We start from the raw sequence: 19,820 nt of genomic DNA, 5'->3' as shown, positions 1-19,820 counted from the left end.
ATGACAGGCAAGACTGCTAATGAAGCTGTTTTATAGCTACTACTGGCGGGAAACTCATACTTAGCTCCCAGAATCGGCTTTGTTATCGTTATTAATGTGCAACTTGACGCAAAATAGCAAATAACTGGTTTTGAATAAATTGAAAGCATTGTAAAATCAATTTTGTAAACATATAAGAACTTTAGCGTTGTGTTGTTGGTTTGTTGCAAGTTGCAACAAATAATTTTGTGCTGGATGACAGTTGCGGTAGAGTTGTCCAACACTGTTGCACTCGCGCACTAATTACACTCTTGTAAATACCAATTGGTCTTGTAAACTAAAATATTACAAGTAAATAACAAATTAAGTACAAATTATATTAATAATCAAGACTTATGCGAGCTTCTATGGCATTTACGATAAAAATAAATTCGCGAAACACGCTTACAATCGAAGAAAACTGTAAACTTTAAAACCCGCGGGAAGCACAAAGCAAACAGAGAAAACACTTCGAAATGCCGGCTCGTAAATCTAAAGACACAGCTGTACAATTGCCAGAACGTAGCAAGCGAGCGCTACGTTCAAAAAATAAAAATACAAATGATAATCTACTCGTGGAGCAACCAATACGTGAAGCTCCACCAAGAGCTGAACAATTGCCAGAGCGTACTAAACGAGCGCTACGTTTAGGCAAAAAGAATACAAATAAAAGCCCAGCGAAGGAGCAACCAATCCTTGCCGCTCAACCAACAGCTGTACAGTTGCCAGAGCGTACCAAACGAGCGCTACGTTCTAAAACTAAAGATACAAATGCAACTATAGTCGTGGAGCAACCAATCCTTACAGCTCAACCAACAGCTGAACAGTTACCAGTGCGTACCAAAAGAGCGCTACGTTCAAAAAATAAAGATGCAAATGAAAATATAGTCGTGGAGCGACCATTCCTTACAGCTCAACAAACAGCTGAACAGTTACCAGTGCGTACCAAAAGAGCGCTACGTTCAAAAAATAAAGATACAAATGAAAATATAGTCGTGAAGCAACCAGCTAAACAGTTGCCAAATCATGCTAAAGGAGCGCGACGTTCAAAAAATAAAATTACAAATGAAAATCTAGCGATAGAGCAAACAATAGTTGTAACTCAGCCAGCAGCTGAACCATTGGTTAAAAGAGCGCGACGCTCAAAAAATAAAGATGCAAATGAAAATATAGTCTTGGAGCAACCTATACTTGTATCTCAACCAGCAGCAGAACATACCAAAGCAGCGCGACGTTCAAGAAACAAAAATACAGATGAAAATCTAGCAATAGAGCAACCAATGCTAGTGTCTCCAGCCAAAACTAAAGCCACAGGCAATGTAGCCAAACATAAACTCAGTACTATGAACGTTGAAAAGGAAACAACTGAGCCTAAGACAAGAAAACTCTGTGCAAATCCAGCACTCGATGAAATAAATCATTTTCTAAAGTTAGGCGACGTAAAGGAATTACAAAAACGTTGTGCAGAGCTAGAAAAAAATTGCATTGAAGCGTCCAGCGAGCCGCTGGAGCCAAGCGCACAACTCATTACATATGATTTTGTTAAAGAATTTATAAACAATTGCAGTCTAAGCGAAGAGCTATCAATTGTTAATGAAACGCAGCAAGCTACACAGGTGAGTACATTTGCAATGCTAAGATGTTAATGCTAATAAACTTATTTTCTTGCAGCTTTTCCAAACGCTTAGCAATGCTATAAGCGAACTGGAGTCTGTTACGCTAGAAGAGCTGCTGGATCTATATTGTTTGGCAATATTAATGCAGAACTATGAACGTGAAGAACGTCAAGGCATGTCCTATCGTCTGGGTTTGCTGCATGCGGTAGCTGAGCATGGCTTGAGCTTGGAGCCACAACAGATTGAACTGTTGGCACAACTTATTTGCAAAAGACTTGTAACCGACAGCGATAAAATTCGCATGCATAAGGTTATTGACATGCAACATGCCTTGATGGCGTTGATAGCCAGAGACGCTGCTAATCGCCAGCTAGCCATAGCCATAGCATTGGCTACATTTGCAAAAGTCTCGGGCACAACATTGCCGCCGCGCACTTCAGGCAGTCCGCATGCAGTTAGTACAGCCAGTCGGTCTATATGTTAGCTTATATTATTAATTATTTTACTTTGCAGCTCGTAAAGGCGCTTGAATTGGCGCAGCTTGTCAATTGGCAGCAATTGGCTGCGGATAAACGTCAGGCAGATATCTATGCACTCGTACATAGCTTTGCTCTGATCGCAAACTCGAGTGAGCATCGTAGGTTGGCTGAAGATTGGAGTCAGCGCCTGGACAACAGTATTCATGATTTGTTTATGAAAGTGCTGCGCACTACAAAATCCTTTGGGCTGTATAATTCATTTACTATGATGGTAGGTACTTTATTTAAACATTTGAAACATACTATTAATTAATATTTTTTGTACATTTTAGTTGGAGCGTTTCATTGCCTTTTGTATTGTAAGCGCCAACAAGCCAAGGCGCGTTTTTTAAAGCGTGTAATATTATTTATTATTTAAAATTATGCTATAGCATTTATTTATTTTGTATTTTTTTTTTTGTGTTATTACTTCATTTGCGCCAACAACTAGCAGAAGCAGCAGCTAAAGCCAAACTATCAACTTAAGACATTAAGTGCCTAGTAAAAAAAAAGAATTAAAGCACCTTTGCTCAGGCTGTTATGTTTATGTTTCTCTTTTGCAATATAAAATGGCATGACGCATAATTTAATCAACTGTAAATTAAGCAGCAGCTGTCGCGCGCTAAAATCTGGCCCCAAACGCAAAAGTGTCAACAAGTTTGAAGCTTTTAACGACCAAAAACAGCAAAAGCTCAAGCCGGCCGGCCAGGCCAGGCCAACCCACAAGGGAAGTTCTGCGAATGCGACAAGTGAGGAGAAGAAGGAGGCAGCAGCAGCAGAGCTAAGCAAAACGACAGGCTTAACTTGGCTTTGAGCGCGCGCAGACACGCTAAAATTATTGGTTTAGTCGCGCGTAGGACTAACAGAGTGAAAGAGCATACGTTAAGTTAGTTAAAGCAGATGCAATGAAGTGCTGCTAAATGCAGTCGCTAAATTGATGAAACTGCTTTGTTAAGTTTAAAACGCAACAAGTGATTTCAATAAAATACGTTATTATTATTATTATTAAAAGCTTCAGCTGTCGTTGTGCCTAGCATATGGCGCCAGAAAATGCGCCGCCGCACGTGCCGCAGAACGCGCCAAAAACTAAACTTAAAGGTAGGTGCAAGGACAATAAAAACAAAAGACATTTGTTGCATGCACATGCCAACAACTGTTGCTACTCAGCAAATTGAAAAAAAAAAACAGCAGCAATGCCAGCTTAAAGAATTGATTGATAAATATTGTTTGCACCTCTATAGATAAATAAAGTTAAGCACTTAAACTTACTCGCTTAGTCATGCTCGTCGCTGTCCAGGCCAACGCAATTATGTTAGGTAATACACTAAAAAAAAATAAAAAGTATTAATTTGAATAGATTTTTATAATTTATTTTTACTTACAACGCACGTGTATATAATAAATGTCAGCATATGATTGACTGATCGATCGATCACTGCTAAACAAAAAAGTTTTATTTATTAGCATAAGTTTAGCTCAGTTACACAGGAAAAAATACATAAATCTATATTTAAGCATATATTTTTAAATTACTAAGTATGTTTAATCTAGGCGCAAATTGCTTATCGACCGTCAGACAAATGATTAAATTCCTTTTCTGTTTTGCTTTAGACAATACATAATTTGTTGACAAATGGCAATGGCACGATGAACTCGCACTGATAATGACGACAAGTGTTTAAATTTATACGCATTTATTCATTTAAAACATATAGTATAGCATTTAGAGAGAGCGACTAGGCGCAACAGGCTGGCTGGCTGGCTGGCTGGCAGTGTGTGCTCAAATGGCGTACACCATGGCGTATGCGTACTCGTATTGCGTATGCGTATGCTTTGCCTTTGGCTTTGGCTTTTGCTTAACCACAACAATAAATAATAAAAGAGCTTTTTATGCACGCTCTTGCTGCTTTTATTTTTGTTTTGATACACTTTATGAGTGTGAAAAATGTAAGCAGGGTAGCCCAAAAGTGAAGCGGGTGTATGTTTAAAAGCAAGATAAGGCTAATTTGAAATTAGCTGCTAAAGTTTGCATAATATATAAAAAATATAATTAATATTTAATTGATTGCAAATAGTGCATTTAATATATACAAAAGCCTAAAAAATGATCAAATTAAATTCTAAGCTGCTTAAATAAATTAAATAAAATATATAAAAATATTAAATTAAAACAAGCATTTGTAAATACTATTTCTGATAAATTTATATTATATAAGAATAAGGATTATTTTGTGGAACTATTGAGTGCCGAAAAAATGCTAAAAATTTAAACTCTAATAAATAAATATATAAAAAATATAATAAATATTATATTGATTATAAATAGAAAATAAATAAAACTTAATTATACAAAAGCCTAAAAGTCAATAAATCAAATAAAATATTGAAATTTAAATAAAACAATTAATATGCAAATAATTTTCTAACTGATAAATTTCCATTATATACGCACTTACTTGCCAAAGTGTATAACGCCGTTGGGTGCCGCTGCAAACTGCTGCTGGAGGCGTCGCTGTTGTCTGCTTTGACGTTGATTGTTGGCACTGTTTGGGTGTTTGAAAGCTAAGGACAGTCCGCACAGCTGTGCTCAGCCAGCGTTAGTCAGTTACACTTGAAGTGGAGTTCAGTTCAGTTCGCAGTTCGCAGCGCGCAGCGAAACACAAAACACGTTTCGAAAACGCAGCAGCAGTAGTTGAAAAATAGAAATTTCAATTGAACAGCGTCGAAACATAGCATACAAAAAGCAAAAGTAATAAAATATATTATTAATTAAGTAAAGTGACAAAAGCGAACTTGTTCTACACTAAATTGCACAAAATGCTAATGAATTTTAATTATTTTTTTTTGATATATTTTCTCTTGTGTGTGTGTGTGTGCACGTGCCTAAACTACAGTTACGCTTTCTATATAAAGCCTATATATAGATCGTGTGTTATATACCCTTTTTTCAAATAAAATACTCAAAACAAAACGAGTTTTCGTTTTTTTGTTTTTTTTTTTTTGCGCAAAATATCACAATTGATATTAAAATAGTAATAAATAAACAACAAATGTGAGCAACTTTTGTTTCTAAACATGTTAACCATGATCAGCGCCAGTCACTAAGCTTAAGCCGCTGATTAGACAAGGCTTAAAGCTCATAAGCTGCAATTGGCTTATTAACTTAATTTTCAAATATTATTCACTCCTAACATATATGCATATATCCTAGGTCAATATTTCCACAAACTAATCCATCAGTTTATTTTTGTTTTTTAAGGCCACGCATATCAGGTAATTAACTTTATAATCGATATGTACCCAAAACACTTAATAACATTTAATTATAAGCATAGCGCGCATTGTTTATTAACAACAACAAGAAATACACAATTTTGCGTCATTTCGTTATTTTATTTTTAACTATTACAAGCAATAAATGTACATTCTTATTTGTTTTTTTTTTTTAAATTGAATTTGTTTAACGAGCCAATGTGACAGCTTAAGCGTTATGATAATAATTAATGCGCTTGTGCAGCAAAAACAAAATAGTACAACAAATAAATAATACATATATATAGAGAGGCATGTATTAGATTACAATGTGTTAGTTAATACTTTTAAACTGACCGAGGCTGGTGCAGACTGCAAGCAAATTGTATAAAAAATTTAGTTGTTGTCAATAAATTAAAAGCCAAAGAGTTGCAAATTAAATAGCAAAGCATTATTTGTATTTTTTATACAAATTTTAAATGCAAAATACATTTTTTAAAAATAATAACACAGCCGTAATATAAAAACTCATTTTAGAGCGTGATATATTTAGCAATTTGTAGATTTTTAAATGGCATTACTTTGATTTTATTTTTTATTGCTGCGTTAAATTATAATCAATTGTTATTGCTTATTATTTATAATTGTTTTTGTTTTGTTGCTGCTTTAGTTATTGTGCATTGAATAAATAAATAAAGCACTTGTTTAAATATTAATATATAACAATTTATGTTTTTTTTTTTTAGCTGATTTTATGTTTATCTGATTTTATTTTTGAAAATACACGAAACTTTATAATCTCAAGTGTTTGAAAATTTGTTTGACGCGTTGACGCGTCGAAGCGTTAACCGTTACTTAATTTAAGACAGCGGCAAATTGAATTGAAGATTTATCGATTGAGTGATCGATAGACAGGCTAAAGCCGCGCATGTGATCATGACTAAGTGTAAAACATTGAAATAAAACTAATACACACACATATGATTTGTATAAATTTTTGCAGTGAGCACCAACACATTGTTGCTGTTGTGAAGACAACAAATAAAAGAAGAGAAAAAAAAACGAGCCCCGGGCATTAACACCATAAATCAATAACGTTTCAAAAAAAAAACTTAGATAGCGTAAATTTGCCGGCGATATGTTGCCGGCAAAGCACAACAGCAACAATGATACGCAAACAACAGCAGCAGCAGCAGCAGCAGCAACCACCATGAACAATGGTCATCTGCAATCTAATGCAATGGACGAGCTTAAGAGCACAGTGGTGGCGCCACTGCTGGGACAGGCACAACAGCAACAGCAACAGCAGCAGCAGCAGCAACAAATACAGCAGCAACAACAAATACAGCAGCAACAGTCGCCGCAGAAGCTGCCAAGCATCGTTTTCTTAAGCGCCGATGGCAGCGGCACTGTGGGCAGCGCTTTGCAGCGCAATATGATGAGTCCGCCTACACCCAGCCACACCCATAGGGGCAGCGATTGGCTGCTGGTGAAGCAGACGAAGCAGCGACGTCGCCTCTTCGTCTTGGCCATAGCATTTACCGTTCTAGGCGCTGCCATAGGCGCTCTGGCCATTTACTTTGCCAGCGTGCATCAGTATTGTCAGCTCCAGGACGCAGGTGAGAGAGAGAGAGAGAGAGAGAGAGATGGGGATGGGGATTGGGATTGGGAGTTGCACCCAACACGTGGCAGCAATGCAAGCTCGTAACGGGGTCAGCGGCCAATTTGAAGGCTCTGCAAACTTAATTTCCTACAAGCAACAGGCTGACATGACTTGGACAGCGTGCACAGTGGGGCAGCAACAATTTGTTTTGGCTGCAAAAAAAATTTTTTTAAAAATATAAACAATTTTTAACTTTAAATCAATGCAATGCAAGCTTAACATTTATAAACAAAAGGCGTCAAACAGTCTGCGAAATTAATAAAACAACAATTTTTAGCGGCAATGTAAAGTTAGCAAAATGTTGCTTAGTCAACTATGTTAAAGTTTATATATTTACATGCAACTTTAAATCAATGCAATTCGAGCTTCACATTCATAAACTATTTGCAGCCTTTTGTTATGCGAATTTAATAAAAATGCAACCACTGTGTCGTCGCTTTCGTGCCAAAGCCTTTGTCATTTCCGTTTGTATTAAGGGGGCCGTTGCCGCAAAAGGCGTTTGGTTTAAAATTCAATTACAAAATCACAACAGCAGCAGCAGCAGCGGCAGCAGCAGCGGCAGCAACAGGAGCAACAACAATGAACAGCAAACCGCATCACACACTCGCTCGAGAGTTTGAATGAATGCAATTCGTTTTGAATACAATTTACAAAAGTCAAAAGGCGTCAGATTTGAGCCCAATGCATTGTTAACGGCACCACCTGCTGTCCTTTTGGGCCCACATTGGCCACGCCCCCTTAACCACAAACGCTGCCTTATTTGCAAGCAACAAAACCAATCAATTTCTGTATTTTTCTTTTTTTTTTTTTGCTATAAATTTTTAAAACATACTTAGGCATCGATCGATCGAACATGTTTGTGCCTGTCGCTGCTTATCAGCTTAATTGAATACACATGTGTAGTATATATAAATTCATTCATCAAAGCACACACACACACACACACACGTACGTACGTGTAAATTTATAAAAATATCTTTTGCTTTTTAGCATAAATCTCATATTTTCAACCCTTTTGTTGAGCTTTTGTGGCCCAGCCAGCAAAGCTTTAACGCTTGCCACGCCCACTACGCCCACAAGCTGGCAAACTGCATCCGGCACAATTTTAGGCTACCCAACATGCTAAGGAAATTAGCTTGCAAAGCAATTAAAAAACAAATCGAAAGCTCAATACATATGTGGCAACTGCATTGCTAATAAACAAATTGCAATCTTAGCACTTAATGTTGAAAATGTTGCAAGCTAATTTATAATATAAAAATACGCTAGCAATCTATTGCTGTCTCGCTTTGTTGGCTATTCTTAACTGCAGCTTATTATAGATTATAATCTATTATTAGTGTTTACTAGTTTTGGCGCGAGCTGATAAAAAAATTAATGCAATTAGCAGAGTGGCTCGAATAAGGTCGCATCCTTGGGCAAATGAGTGGGGTGGGCTGGTCGGCGCCGCGGTCGAATTTGTTGTGGCGCGCTGGCTAAAATTTGCTTTCAACTATTGCAGGCGCTGGCAAAGCCAATGGCTTGGGCTATGTGACAAGCGGACAGGCAGGACGACAGCTGACAACAGGACAGCAGGACAATGTGTGCCTCACACAGGAATGCGTGCGCACAGGTAAGTGAAACACACACACAGCCACACACACACACACACACATACATAGTTAGATATGTATGGCAGCATATTAAAGTTAGAGCATAGACCATATCTAGGTCTAATTGCATATTAGAGACTTACGTTCGGACATACGATTGTTGTCAATTATTTATTAGACAATTAATGTGTATGATTGTTGTTGTTTATTGGCCAAATAGACAACGAGTAGTGGGTGGGTGGGCTGGCTGGCTGACTGACTGGCTGCATTTGCTGCTGGGCGGCGCAAAGTCAAAGAAAATGGAAATGAAATGAAACGAAACGTTTAACGACCTTTTTATGGGCCACTTGAGTGCTGGGAATGTGACATTTGTGCTCACCCACAGACATCGCAGAGACATCGCATGCATGCATATTAAATGCAAAAACTAGTTAAGTTTTCTGACTTGCGCCTAAATGCGCGCTACAGCCTTCGGCAGCTTCTAAATGCGACAGCGGCGTTCACTTTGAATATGCCACACACACACACACACACACAGTATGTCATGCTCGTATGTGTACAGCAGTCACTTAGTTATGTACATATACTTTAGACTAATTGCTGAATATTATGCTCAAGCTCTAGACTACCGCATTAAACATTAAAAACGTGCTGCTTAAATTTGGCATTTTCAAAATTAATAATGAAAATAAATTGGAAATTATGCATTATTGCTTCAATTTATGGCTGCATGATCGCACTAAATATTTGTTTTTACTGCTGCCCCCCAGCTATGCATAAATACTACCTGCCCCAATAAATACCTAAATAATAGTTTGCCCAACAGCTGTATTGACTCTCAACTAGATAATAACTGTTTATCAAATGGGACCCATTAGACGAGTGTGTTGTTACCGAATTATTAATGCTAATACTATGTAGTTTAAGCTTCCGTTATTGAGCAATTTTAATAGTGCGAGCAATTTATTAGGACAAACTATAACCACTAAGCATACAACATATGCTTAGTGCTATAACGCTTGAACTAATTTGCATGCGCAATTTGTTTATTTATTTGCAAATCTTATTAACAATAAAATTCAAACGTTTATTAATTTTGTTTTGATTTTTGTTTAATTAATTTTTTTTTATTTATATTGCTTTTACTTATCGAATTTAATAAAGCCTAATAATAGTTCTTGCAACAACAAAAACTACTGCATACTATTTTGCGCTAATGCATGCAACTGTATGCGTCTCTATGTGTGTGTGTTTAATTTACAACCCACTGTACTTACCCATTCCATAGTGCGCCATTTTATCTGCGGTCCCGCTATTTAATATGCCTTAGTTGATTTATGGAGTTGCCTTTGTTAGTTACACACACACACAAGCGTATAAATAAAGTTACCAATAGAACTCTCTGCCTTTGGTTCAGCCAGTCAACAACTATTGTTAGAAAGTGGAAACTTTTTTGGCGGCCTGACACAAACTTTAGGCGTAAATTTTGCGCGCACTTGCCTGACTCGATTATGTTAGAAAGTTTGCAGTGACTTGATATTTACGATCTTAAGCATGTTTTGTTCTTGCACAAATGGCAATATTAATAACAGCTTAGCTTAAATGATTTAAGGACTGTTATGGCATGCACGTGTTTTTGGCGGAAATTTCCACTGATTAGCGATCTCGCGACACAACCTCACCGCACTGGCTGAATGCTAAACGCGTACTAAGCCTCACCCCCGCTAAGAAGTTGCCGCTCTAAGCAATTGAGCGCAACGATGCTTGAGTCAGAGAGCAGCCACGCAAAGAAGTTGCGCGCTTAGTGCTAATGGCGCTCTAAGCAATTGGGAGTAACGCTGCTTGAGTCAGAGAGCAAGCTGTAAAATCCTTGCTTGTGTGTGTGTGTGTGTGCATTTGGCGCTTGAGCTGCTGCATATCAAGTGTGAGCGAGAGCGGCAGAATGATCAGAGCATGGTAGAATAATACAAGGTAGCGGAGTGCGCTCGTAGGTTACTTAGCTTCTTCTTCATTTTTGCTGCTTTCTCGCTGTCGCTCTTTTCGTTTTGTATACGGATGTGAGCGGGAGCGAATGAAGCTAAGTACCCAAGCACTCAAAAAGAAGAGTGCAGTCCGCTGCCTTTTATTATTGTATCATGGCTTAGTGCTAATGGCGCTCTAAGCAGTTGAGAGTAACGCTGCTTGAGTCAGAGAGCAAGCTGTAAAATCCTTGCTTGTTGTGTGTGTGTGTGTGCATTGCGCCTTTGCCATAAATTTGCAACAATTAAAAATAAAGTTAATTAAAATTTATGTGCGACAGTTTTTTTGCACTTGGTCTGCGCCCATCGACCCAATCGACATGTCCTCACATAATAAGCAATTGAGCGCAACGATGCTTGAGTCAGAGAGCAGCCACGCAAAGAAGTTGCGCGCTTAGTGCTAATGGCGCTCTAAGCAATTGGGAGTAACGCTGCTTGAGTCAGAGAGCAAGCTGTAAAATCCTTGCTTGTGTGTGTGTGTGTGTGCATTTGGCGCTTGAGCTGCTGCATATCAAGTATGTTGCTTGTATGTGTGTGTGCAATTGTCGCTTGAGCAGCTGCTGCATAGCAAAACTGAGTGAGAGCAAGAGCGAGAGAGTAAGTTGAGTGTTTGTTTTGCACTCAGCTGGGAATAACTGTAAAATGGCATTTCGAGCAGTTTTTAATTGGCAGCAACCAGTGTACTTTATATTTGACAATTTTAAACGCTTTTAAAACTTTTTTGCTGCTACTAATTAAATTGATTTGTTGCTTCAGCTGCCTCGTTGCTGTCAGCCATGGATATAACTGCAGATCCTTGCGAGGATTTCTTTCAGTTTGCCTGCGGCACTTGGAACAAATTGCATCCCATACCAGAAGATCGCAGCTCAATTAGCACTTTTGAGGTAACAGCAACTAACTTATAACTCAAGCGCAAACTAATTAACTTGCCTGCGCTTTAGGTGCTCTCGGATCAGCAGCAGTTGATACTGCGCGGCGTGCTGGAGGAGCCGTTGGATGAGCGCGACAATGAAGCCACCACCAAGGCCAAGACCTTCTTCAAAAGCTGCATGGACATACGTAAGTGTATGAGTAATGAATGAGTAGTAGCTTATGCTTATACCCAATCCGCAGCCCAGATACGTAAAGTGGGCGCTGGACGCGTCAAGCAGGTGCTGCGCTCCTTGGGCGGCTGGCCGGTGATCGAGAGCAACTGGCAGGCGCCCGCGGGCATAAGCGTGGAGCAGCTGATGGGACAACTGCGACTCAACTATAGCGAATCCGTGCTGATTGAGCTCTATGTGGGCGCCGATGACAAGAACAGTTCGGTGAACATTATACAAATGGATCAGCTGCAGTATGCGCTGCCCTCGCGGGACTATTATCTGAAGGAGAGCAGCGCCAATGATCGCTTGGCCTATCACAAGTATATGACGCAGGTGTCGGTGCTGCTGGGCGCGAATGCGGAGACGGCGGCGCAGGAGCTGCAGCGCGTGGTGGAGTTTGAGACGCAGCTGGTGAAGGTGTCGCTGCCGGAGCCGGATAGACATGACACCAGCCTGGTGTATCGCAAGCTGACGCTGCCGGAGCTGCAGCAGCTGGTGCCGCAGCTGAACTGGACGCAGTACTTGCAGTCCTCGCTGGGCGAGAGCATTCCGCTGCAGCCGAACGAGCAGCTGGTGACCTATGGCATGAGCTATCTAACGGAAATGGCGCGCATTGTAAAGGGCACCGATAGGCGTGTGGTGCAGAACTATATGCTGTGGCGTCTGGTCATGTCGCTGATGACGCACATGATCGATGAGTATCAGCGGGAGCGCGTGGAGTTCCGCAAGATTCTGATGGGCATACAGTCGGAGCGCACGCGCTGGTCACAGTGCGTCGAGTGGACGAACAAGAAGCTGGGCGTGGCTGTGGGCGCGCTGTTCATACGCGACAACTTCAATCAGGACAGCAAGGAGGTGGCGCTGGAGATGATTCATACCATACGGCAGGCGTTCAATGAGCTGCTGGCGGAGAATCACTGGATGGACGACGAGACGCGTGCGGTGGCCAAAGAAAAAGCGGATTCAATGAATGAGCGCATTGGCTATCCCGAAATACTGACGAATATAACCGAACTGGAGCAGGAATATGCAAATGTAAGTGAAGCAGCAATCGATCGCGCTCCATACTCAAATTCACTTTATATTAATAGCTGACCATAGTGCCGGATAACTTCATCGACAATGTGCTCAACATTCTGCAGTGGGAGTCACAAAAGGGATTGCATCTGCTGCGCCAGCCTGTGGACAAGGAGAAGTGGACTACGGAGCCGGCAGTGGTGAACGCTTTCTACAATCCCAACAAGAATGACATAGGTAGCACCCATTTAATATATAACTTAAGCTTTATCTAATTCAATTACTTGCAGTTTTTCCCGCTGGCATTTTGCAGCCGCTTTTCTATAGTCAGCACTTTCCCAAGTCGCTGAACTATGGCGGCATTGGTGTGGTCATTGGCCATGAGATTACGCATGGCTTCGACGACAAGGGGCGTCAGTTCGATAAGGAGGGCAACATGATGCAGTGGTGGAACAATGCGACCATTGAGGCTTTCCGCGAACGCACCCAATGCGTCATCGATCAGTATTCCCGCTACAAGATCAACGAGGTCAACATGTACATGGACGGACGCATGACGCAGGGCGAGAATATTGCCGACAATGGCGGCTTGAAGCAGGCGTTCCGAGTAAGTTCCCAAACTGCTCACTAGCCACATGGTTATAGCTTCTCTCTCTCTCTCTTCCAGGCCTATAAGAAGTGGGAGACGCTGCATGGCAAGGAGCAAATGCTGCCCGCTTTGAATATGACGCATGATCAGCTGTTCTTTCTCAATTATGCACAGATCTGGTGCGGCTCAATGCGTCCGGAGGATGCTCTAACCAAAATACGCTCCTCGGTGCATTCGCCGGGCTTTGTGCGTGTCCTGGGGCCGCTTTCGAATTCGCGCGACTTTGCTCAGGCCTATCAATGTGCCGTTGGCTCCACCATGAATCCGGCGGACAAGTGTAGCGTCTGGTAGAGTCACAGTCACAGTCACAGTCACAGTCACGCTCTAGCTCACTGTCATGGTCACGTTCAGGCGTTGGGCGTAGTTTGATTTTTTTATACTAAGTGCTTTTGTTAGGGTGAACACTTTTTGCTTGAAAACAAAAATATTGCGCAAAAAAAAATTTATTTTTAATTATGTTAATTTGAGTATTAGCAAATTATATATTTCCAAAATATTGTATTATTTTTTTTAAGCTAATTTTTTTTTCTTAATATTAATTAGCAAGCAAAATTGAAAAGTGTATGCATATTTGGGTGACGCACCTATACATACATACATATATACTATATATGTATTAATCATTTTTATTTATGTGCACACAAATATTTTGTTATTATCATAGCAAAATTCGCTTTAGCACATTTTCGTTTCGTTGTTGTAACCGCTTATCATATAGCGCAATATAACGGGCATAGTATAGTAAATTATATACTATATATCGTACGTCTAACTGTATTTATATGTGTAATTTGTAATCTGTACTTGTAGCTGTATAATTATTACCATATCAACAGCGTATACTACAAAGTAGAGCACCCTAAAGTCACCCACAGCAAAAAGAAGAAGAAGAAAAACTATATATATTATATATATTAATATTATAAATTGCATAACGAAATGTAAACTGTATAAGTACGATATACAACTAAAACATAAATAAAAATATGTGAAAATATATTTGGTTTTTATTTATTGCAGTTGAACCCTTTAAAGGTTTTTAACCCATAGATAACGCTGGCTGGTAACTGATTAAATTTTGCTAGATAAAACTGCGTGCTATGTTCAGCGCAAATCGGTGCTTTATAAAGAAACTAGTTTTGTTCATTTTTAAATTAAAGCAAACTCAAGAGTTGTTAGACAAGTTGAAAGTCATTATAACCAGATTTTAACTTATAGAACTTGAAAGCGCACTGCAGCCCTGGCTTTGTTAGCACGGCCCTCTAATTTAAATGAAAGGCGTAACCAACGCGGCGTGGCGAAATCAAAGTCAAGGTTTCGATAATATATATGCACATATATTTTATATAGCGATATGTTTTGTGCGGATTTATTCTTGCCTTACAAACATACAGATTTGTACAGACTAATACATATATATATATATAGTTAGTATATATCTCAGCTGCTTAATAGTATACACACATAGTATCTTTGTATAATTCGTTGAGGGAATTGACTTATATCTACGATATATACTAGAGAATAGTTCGAGCTTAGAGCGCTAGTTTAACATAGACAGTACATTTGAGATATATATGTATATAGTATATATTCGTATGTAAAAAACATTTAGCAAAACACACACATACATACATCGTTCAACTTGGCAATATATCAAAAAACAATTAACTGGAAGCTTTAAATATAATTGACAGTTAAGGCAGTTAAAACAAAACTATTAAATTTAAGCTGAGATTTATCAAATAAAAGCAAAAAAAAGTGATTAAAAAAAAATGCTTAATTGTTAGTTTACTTTAGTTAGCTATTGCTAACTAGCTTACAATGTAAGCAGTTGGTAAGTAGCTTAGCTTCAATGTTGATGCCTCTGTCGAAAGCAATACTGTGGAGCTTACAAAAAACTGATTCCGGCGTGGAATTATCACACAAATTGCTTAAGCATTAAAAATAATTGGTTTCCACCAGACTGGAATTGGAACTGTAGTACCAAAGTCAAGTGCGCAGCGCCTGTCGAGCAGCAGGCCTGATGGCCGATGGACGCGGGTTTGACCAGCTTTGCTCGTCGGCGCTGGCAAAGATCAAGTAGATAAAGTTGCCCAATATATTGAGTCCCGCTGCTAGCCAAAAGACAATGTGCCACTGCGTCAAGGTCTCGCGATGATTGATGATGGAGCCGATGACATAGGGCGCTAGGAAGCCACAGATATTGGCAGCCGAGTTGGTCAGGCCATACATGGTGCCGGCAAAGCGTGGACTGAGCGCTATATGATTCATTTGATTGCCCGCATAGACGGCGCCGCCAAAGGATCCAACGCCAGCGAGCATGAAGGTAACCCAAACCCAGTCGCAGCCCACATAGATGATGCCAATGAGGCCCAGCGAGGGCACAATGCTGGAAATGCTGTTCCACAGCTTGTAGGAGTTGAGCACGCTGAGGTAACGCTGCGCCAGCAGCCAATCCGCCAGTATGGAGCAGGCGATGCCCATGAACCAGGCGGTTAGATAGGGCACCGCATTGAGCAGCGCATTCGATTGTATATCAAAGTGCAGCATGTTGCTCATGTACGTGGGCAGCTCCGTTAGCTGTGTGTAGAAAGCCCAGGATTGGCCGCACTGCGTCAGCAGTATGGCCCAAAGCGGCACGCTGGTCAGAATGCCACGCCAGGGTATGGACTCCGGCTGAGACGGTAGCTCCTGCTCCTCCTCCTCCACATGCAAACAGCGTTCGATATAGGCGCGTTCCTTGCGCGTTATGCGCGGATGCTCACTGGGCTTGTCGTAGACCAAATACATCCAGGCAATGAACCAGAGTATGCCCAGCAGTCCGAAGATATAAAATGCAGCTGGCCAGCCGCCTAGAAATTCTAGCGAGCAGAGCCAGCCCGTCAAGGGCATGGAGATGACCGTGCCTATGTTGGAGCCAGCATAGACTATGGCTGCAAATTTATTGCGCTCCAGCGGCGGTATCCAGTGCGCCAGCATCGCATGCATAGCCGGATAGGTAACACCTTCGCCCATGCCCTCGAGTATGCGCACCAGCACCAGCAGCGGCAGATCCCAATGCGCCGCCCAAGGCGTCAGCAGCGTAAAAATGGCCGTAATCAATACGCCGTAGCCGTAAATGCGCTTGCCGCCCAGCAGCTCCGCCATGCGTCCGCCCGGCACCTGCGTCAGCACATAGCCATAGAAGAAGCTGCCCAGCACCAGTCCCTGCGTTGCCTCATCCCAGTCGAACTCGCCGCGCGGAAATTGCAGCGCTCGCGCGCCATTTAGCGATTTATTCGCTGGCAGCGGACAAGTGTCATTGGGCAGCACCCCGTCGTTGTCATGTGGCAAGTCCGTGTTGTTGACCATGGCGACAATAGCTACGCTTAGATTCACGCGCATGGCATAGACGACAGCAAAGCCTAGGAAGCCCATAAATCCAAATATGTGACGCGTTTGCAGGCAGCGCTCGGCGCGATTCGGTGCAGCGTCGTTGTCATTAGCAGCTGAGAGAGAGAGGCATCAATTGTTAACACACACACACATTTATTTATTATGTTCACATACTCACCTGTATTGTTTATTAATGGCGCTGCGCCTGCCTCATCCGCTTCGGTTTCATCGTCATCCGCATCGGAGGAAGCATAGCGTATGGCATTGCCATAATAGCAGCTCGCATCGCGCGTCTCGTCCGTCCATTTGTGTGGTGGCATGTCTTTTTACTTAATATAACTTGTAACTTTTGTTAACTGTTAGTTGCTTTTCTTTTTTTCGTATATTAGTTTAGTTTGTTAGTGCATTTTCTCTTTTCTGCGTCTGCTGTGCCAACAACGCAGCCAACAGCTGGAAACGGTCTGAGACGCCAGCGTCGCAATTAGCTCCAACAGAGCTGCGCTAGCATATATCTAATACACACACACACACACACACACACACTCATTGCCTAACACTATTGCTGCCGCTTCAGCAAACCAGTATACACACACATACGTAGCTTTTACGCTCTCACTCAGCGTTCTTTTCAACGTTGCGCGCGCTCTCTCTCTCAGCAACTCATTCATTTTTGACTGCCTTTGCTTTGTGAAAGTGACGGCGCACAACAAAACAAAAGCAGCAACAGCAGCAGCAACAACAACAAAAACCCCAAAGCGCTTGCTCACTTTTGGCGCTCTGCGTCATCAAGAATTGAAATCAAAGCAAATTCAAATTGTAGGCGTACAGTACTAAAAGCAACAACAAACACGCCTTTGTTTTTTAAAATTGCACAAGATTTGTTTGCTTCTTTTTACAGCTACAACGTGTGCACATTCAGATGTGCATATATAATTTCCTAAAATACACATTTCAAACTTGTATATGTTTGTTTTATCGCAATTTTGACAGTCAGCAGTTCTAGTTAAATATAACTGCATACATATTGGTTATTAAATATTAATTATGAAAGCAAAAATAATAAAATTTAAAGATAGAGAGATATAGCCACTAAAAATTATATAAAACTGTTGCATGCATTACAGTAAACTAATTAAAAATATTGTAGCGTATATATTCGACACACTTCAATTGTTAGTATTAATCATTAGACAAATGCATATTTGATTAAACAAATCAAACGCAAGTACTCGTGCTATTAATTATGAAGTTATTGTTAACAGGAAGCAAATACTTGACACAATTTTTCTTATTCGACCAGGGAATGGGAGCAATGAACTTAACAATAGAAAAAACACACACACACACACACACTAGAGAGGGTGGTATATACCGTTAAACAATTAGTAAACACGCAAGAATCGAATTCGTTGTAAGCACACAAATATAACGAGTATATATATTATCAATGAGTACATAGTTTTTGGCTTACTGTTGAAATAAACTATTAAAGCACCTGAGTCTCGTTCACATCCACATCTTGCAGAGGAATGCCTTAGACTTTTTTAAATTCACATTAAATGCAATCAGATTTAGTTGGCAAAGATGGTGCCCACGGGGAAAACAATAATCTTGCGCTTATGATTGGTCATTAAAGTCTCGTAGTGATAGCCCTTGAAAATCTTTACATCATTCTGATTAGCCTCGAATGCCGGCAATATAGGATTCAGATCCACGTTGAAGCAATTGAGCATGAAAACGGAGCAATCGAAGAGTTCACAGATCTCATAAGCGCTAGCAAGTTTCTCATTCCAAATGCTCACGGAGCTGTACTTGAGCGTCTCCTTCTTGTTGACCTTTCATTCAAAAATCATTTTAATACCCTTACAAATTTTATGGCTATTATCTTGCATACCTGTGTGGCCTCCTTGGGCGTACGGAAAGTATGCATAGTAATAACACCAGTGGGTCCATTGCCAAGGAAACTATGTGTTAGATCACACACAAGCAGAGGCGTGGCATTGGTCGGCACAGTTTTGGGATCGCCACCAATGGTCTCGGCCTTGAGCTCCTCCAATTTGGCTTGTGTGCGCACGAAGCGAGGATGATTGGCCAGCTGTGCATCCAGCGGTTGTATTTGCTCACGCACACAGTTGACAAAACTCTCACGCACGCTCTCCTGTATGAGCAGCGTGGCCACACTATTCATTTCGAAGGGGTTCTGCAAGGAGCACACCAAATGATGCATGGCACAGTTGAGATCGCCGCCCTCAAAGATCATCATCAGGCTGGGCGAGTTGCAGGCATATTTCGGCTCAACGGCCTTATCACCAGCAGCTTCTTCGTTGATAAGCGTGGGCAGCTTTGTGTACAAGAGATTAGCGCGTGTGTTATTTAAAGGTCAAAGTTTTCTTACAGTTACTTTGCGCTCCTGTGCGCACTCCAGCTTGTGTACCATGCCGCAGGTGATTACAGGTGTTGGCACCATGGATTTAGTTATATTATATATATTTCAATTACAAACTGCAAAAATAACAAAATTCGTTCACAAAGTTGTGATCGGCTGATCGGCGTTTATCAGTGCACGTTCACAATAAATAAAAACAGCGTTGCCCAATCGTTGCAACATTAACAACTTAATATTTAAATATTAGCTAGTTACTGCCAGTGTTGTCACTGAAAAAACAAAGTTCTTATTAAACAAAATACGCAAGTTTTATTTGTAGCTTGCTGAGTTAAATGAAAAGGCGGACTAAGTTATCGACTGCCGCCACAATCGCAGCACTGCTATGATAACAGAGCTGAGAAAACTGTTGCTTTACAGTCACAGTGATTCAACCAAAAACTGTGACTGCCTAGCAAACCAACTGTTTTTATGTTATTAACAACATTTGAGCTTATGCATATATTATTGTTCTTATTCCAGCAGCCACATACTGCTGCTAATTAGTTATAATTTTGTTAGTTACTCACACATTTTGTTGCAATCTGTTACAGGTGTGATTTCATACTGCGCAACTCTAAATGTAAGATTA

The 19,820-nt window shown here is 40.6% G+C and overlaps 4 protein-coding genes across 4 annotated transcripts; 2 read left to right on the top strand and 2 right to left on the bottom strand.

Annotated features, from left to right (window-relative positions):
* Positions 1-383: 383 nt before the first annotated feature.
* Positions 384-3,155, top strand: LOC108605789 (CG33107). Its single transcript, XM_017995592.2, has 4 exons — positions 384-1,634; positions 1,690-2,088; positions 2,148-2,384; positions 2,446-3,155. Exons 1-4 carry the CDS (start codon positions 495-497, stop codon positions 2,503-2,505), a joined length of 1,836 nt encoding a protein of 611 aa, XP_017851081.2. The 5' UTR covers positions 384-494; the 3' UTR covers positions 2,506-3,155.
* A 3,266-nt stretch (positions 3,156-6,421) lies between these two features.
* Positions 6,422-13,856, top strand: LOC108605549 (neprilysin-1). The gene is made up of 8 exons (XM_017995310.1): positions 6,422-7,023; positions 8,569-8,679; positions 11,434-11,561; positions 11,619-11,736; positions 11,791-12,797; positions 12,854-13,016; positions 13,070-13,386; positions 13,447-13,856. Exons 1-8 carry the CDS (start codon positions 6,543-6,545, stop codon positions 13,717-13,719), a joined length of 2,598 nt encoding a protein of 865 aa, XP_017850799.1. The 5' UTR covers positions 6,422-6,542; the 3' UTR covers positions 13,720-13,856.
* Positions 13,857-15,165: 1,309 nt separating this feature from the next.
* Positions 15,166-17,657, bottom strand: LOC108605563 (putative inorganic phosphate cotransporter). Its single transcript, XM_017995330.1, has 2 exons — positions 16,985-17,657; positions 15,166-16,919 (listed from the first exon to the last, which is right to left on the bottom strand). The coding sequence occupies exons 1-2, from the start codon at positions 17,124-17,126 to the stop codon at positions 15,421-15,423; spliced, it is 1,641 nt and encodes a 546-aa protein (XP_017850819.1). The 5' UTR covers positions 17,127-17,657; the 3' UTR covers positions 15,166-15,420.
* Positions 17,658-18,027: 370 nt separating this feature from the next.
* On the bottom strand, positions 18,028-19,460 carry LOC108605823. Its single transcript, XM_017995629.1, has 3 exons — positions 19,202-19,460; positions 18,701-19,147; positions 18,028-18,641 (listed from the first exon to the last, which is right to left on the bottom strand). Exons 1-3 carry the CDS (start codon positions 19,271-19,273, stop codon positions 18,378-18,380), a joined length of 783 nt encoding a protein of 260 aa, XP_017851118.1. The 5' UTR covers positions 19,274-19,460; the 3' UTR covers positions 18,028-18,377.
* Positions 19,461-19,820: the final 360 nt, after the last annotated feature.

The sequence above is a fragment of the Drosophila busckii genome, chromosome X, assembly GCF_011750605.1.
Source record: "Drosophila busckii strain San Diego stock center, stock number 13000-0081.31 chromosome X, ASM1175060v1, whole genome shotgun sequence".
Lineage (NCBI taxonomy): Eukaryota > Metazoa > Arthropoda > Insecta > Diptera > Drosophilidae > Drosophila > Drosophila busckii.
Note: the sequence above shows the minus strand (reverse complement) of the source record. Positions and strands in the feature narration are given on the sequence as shown.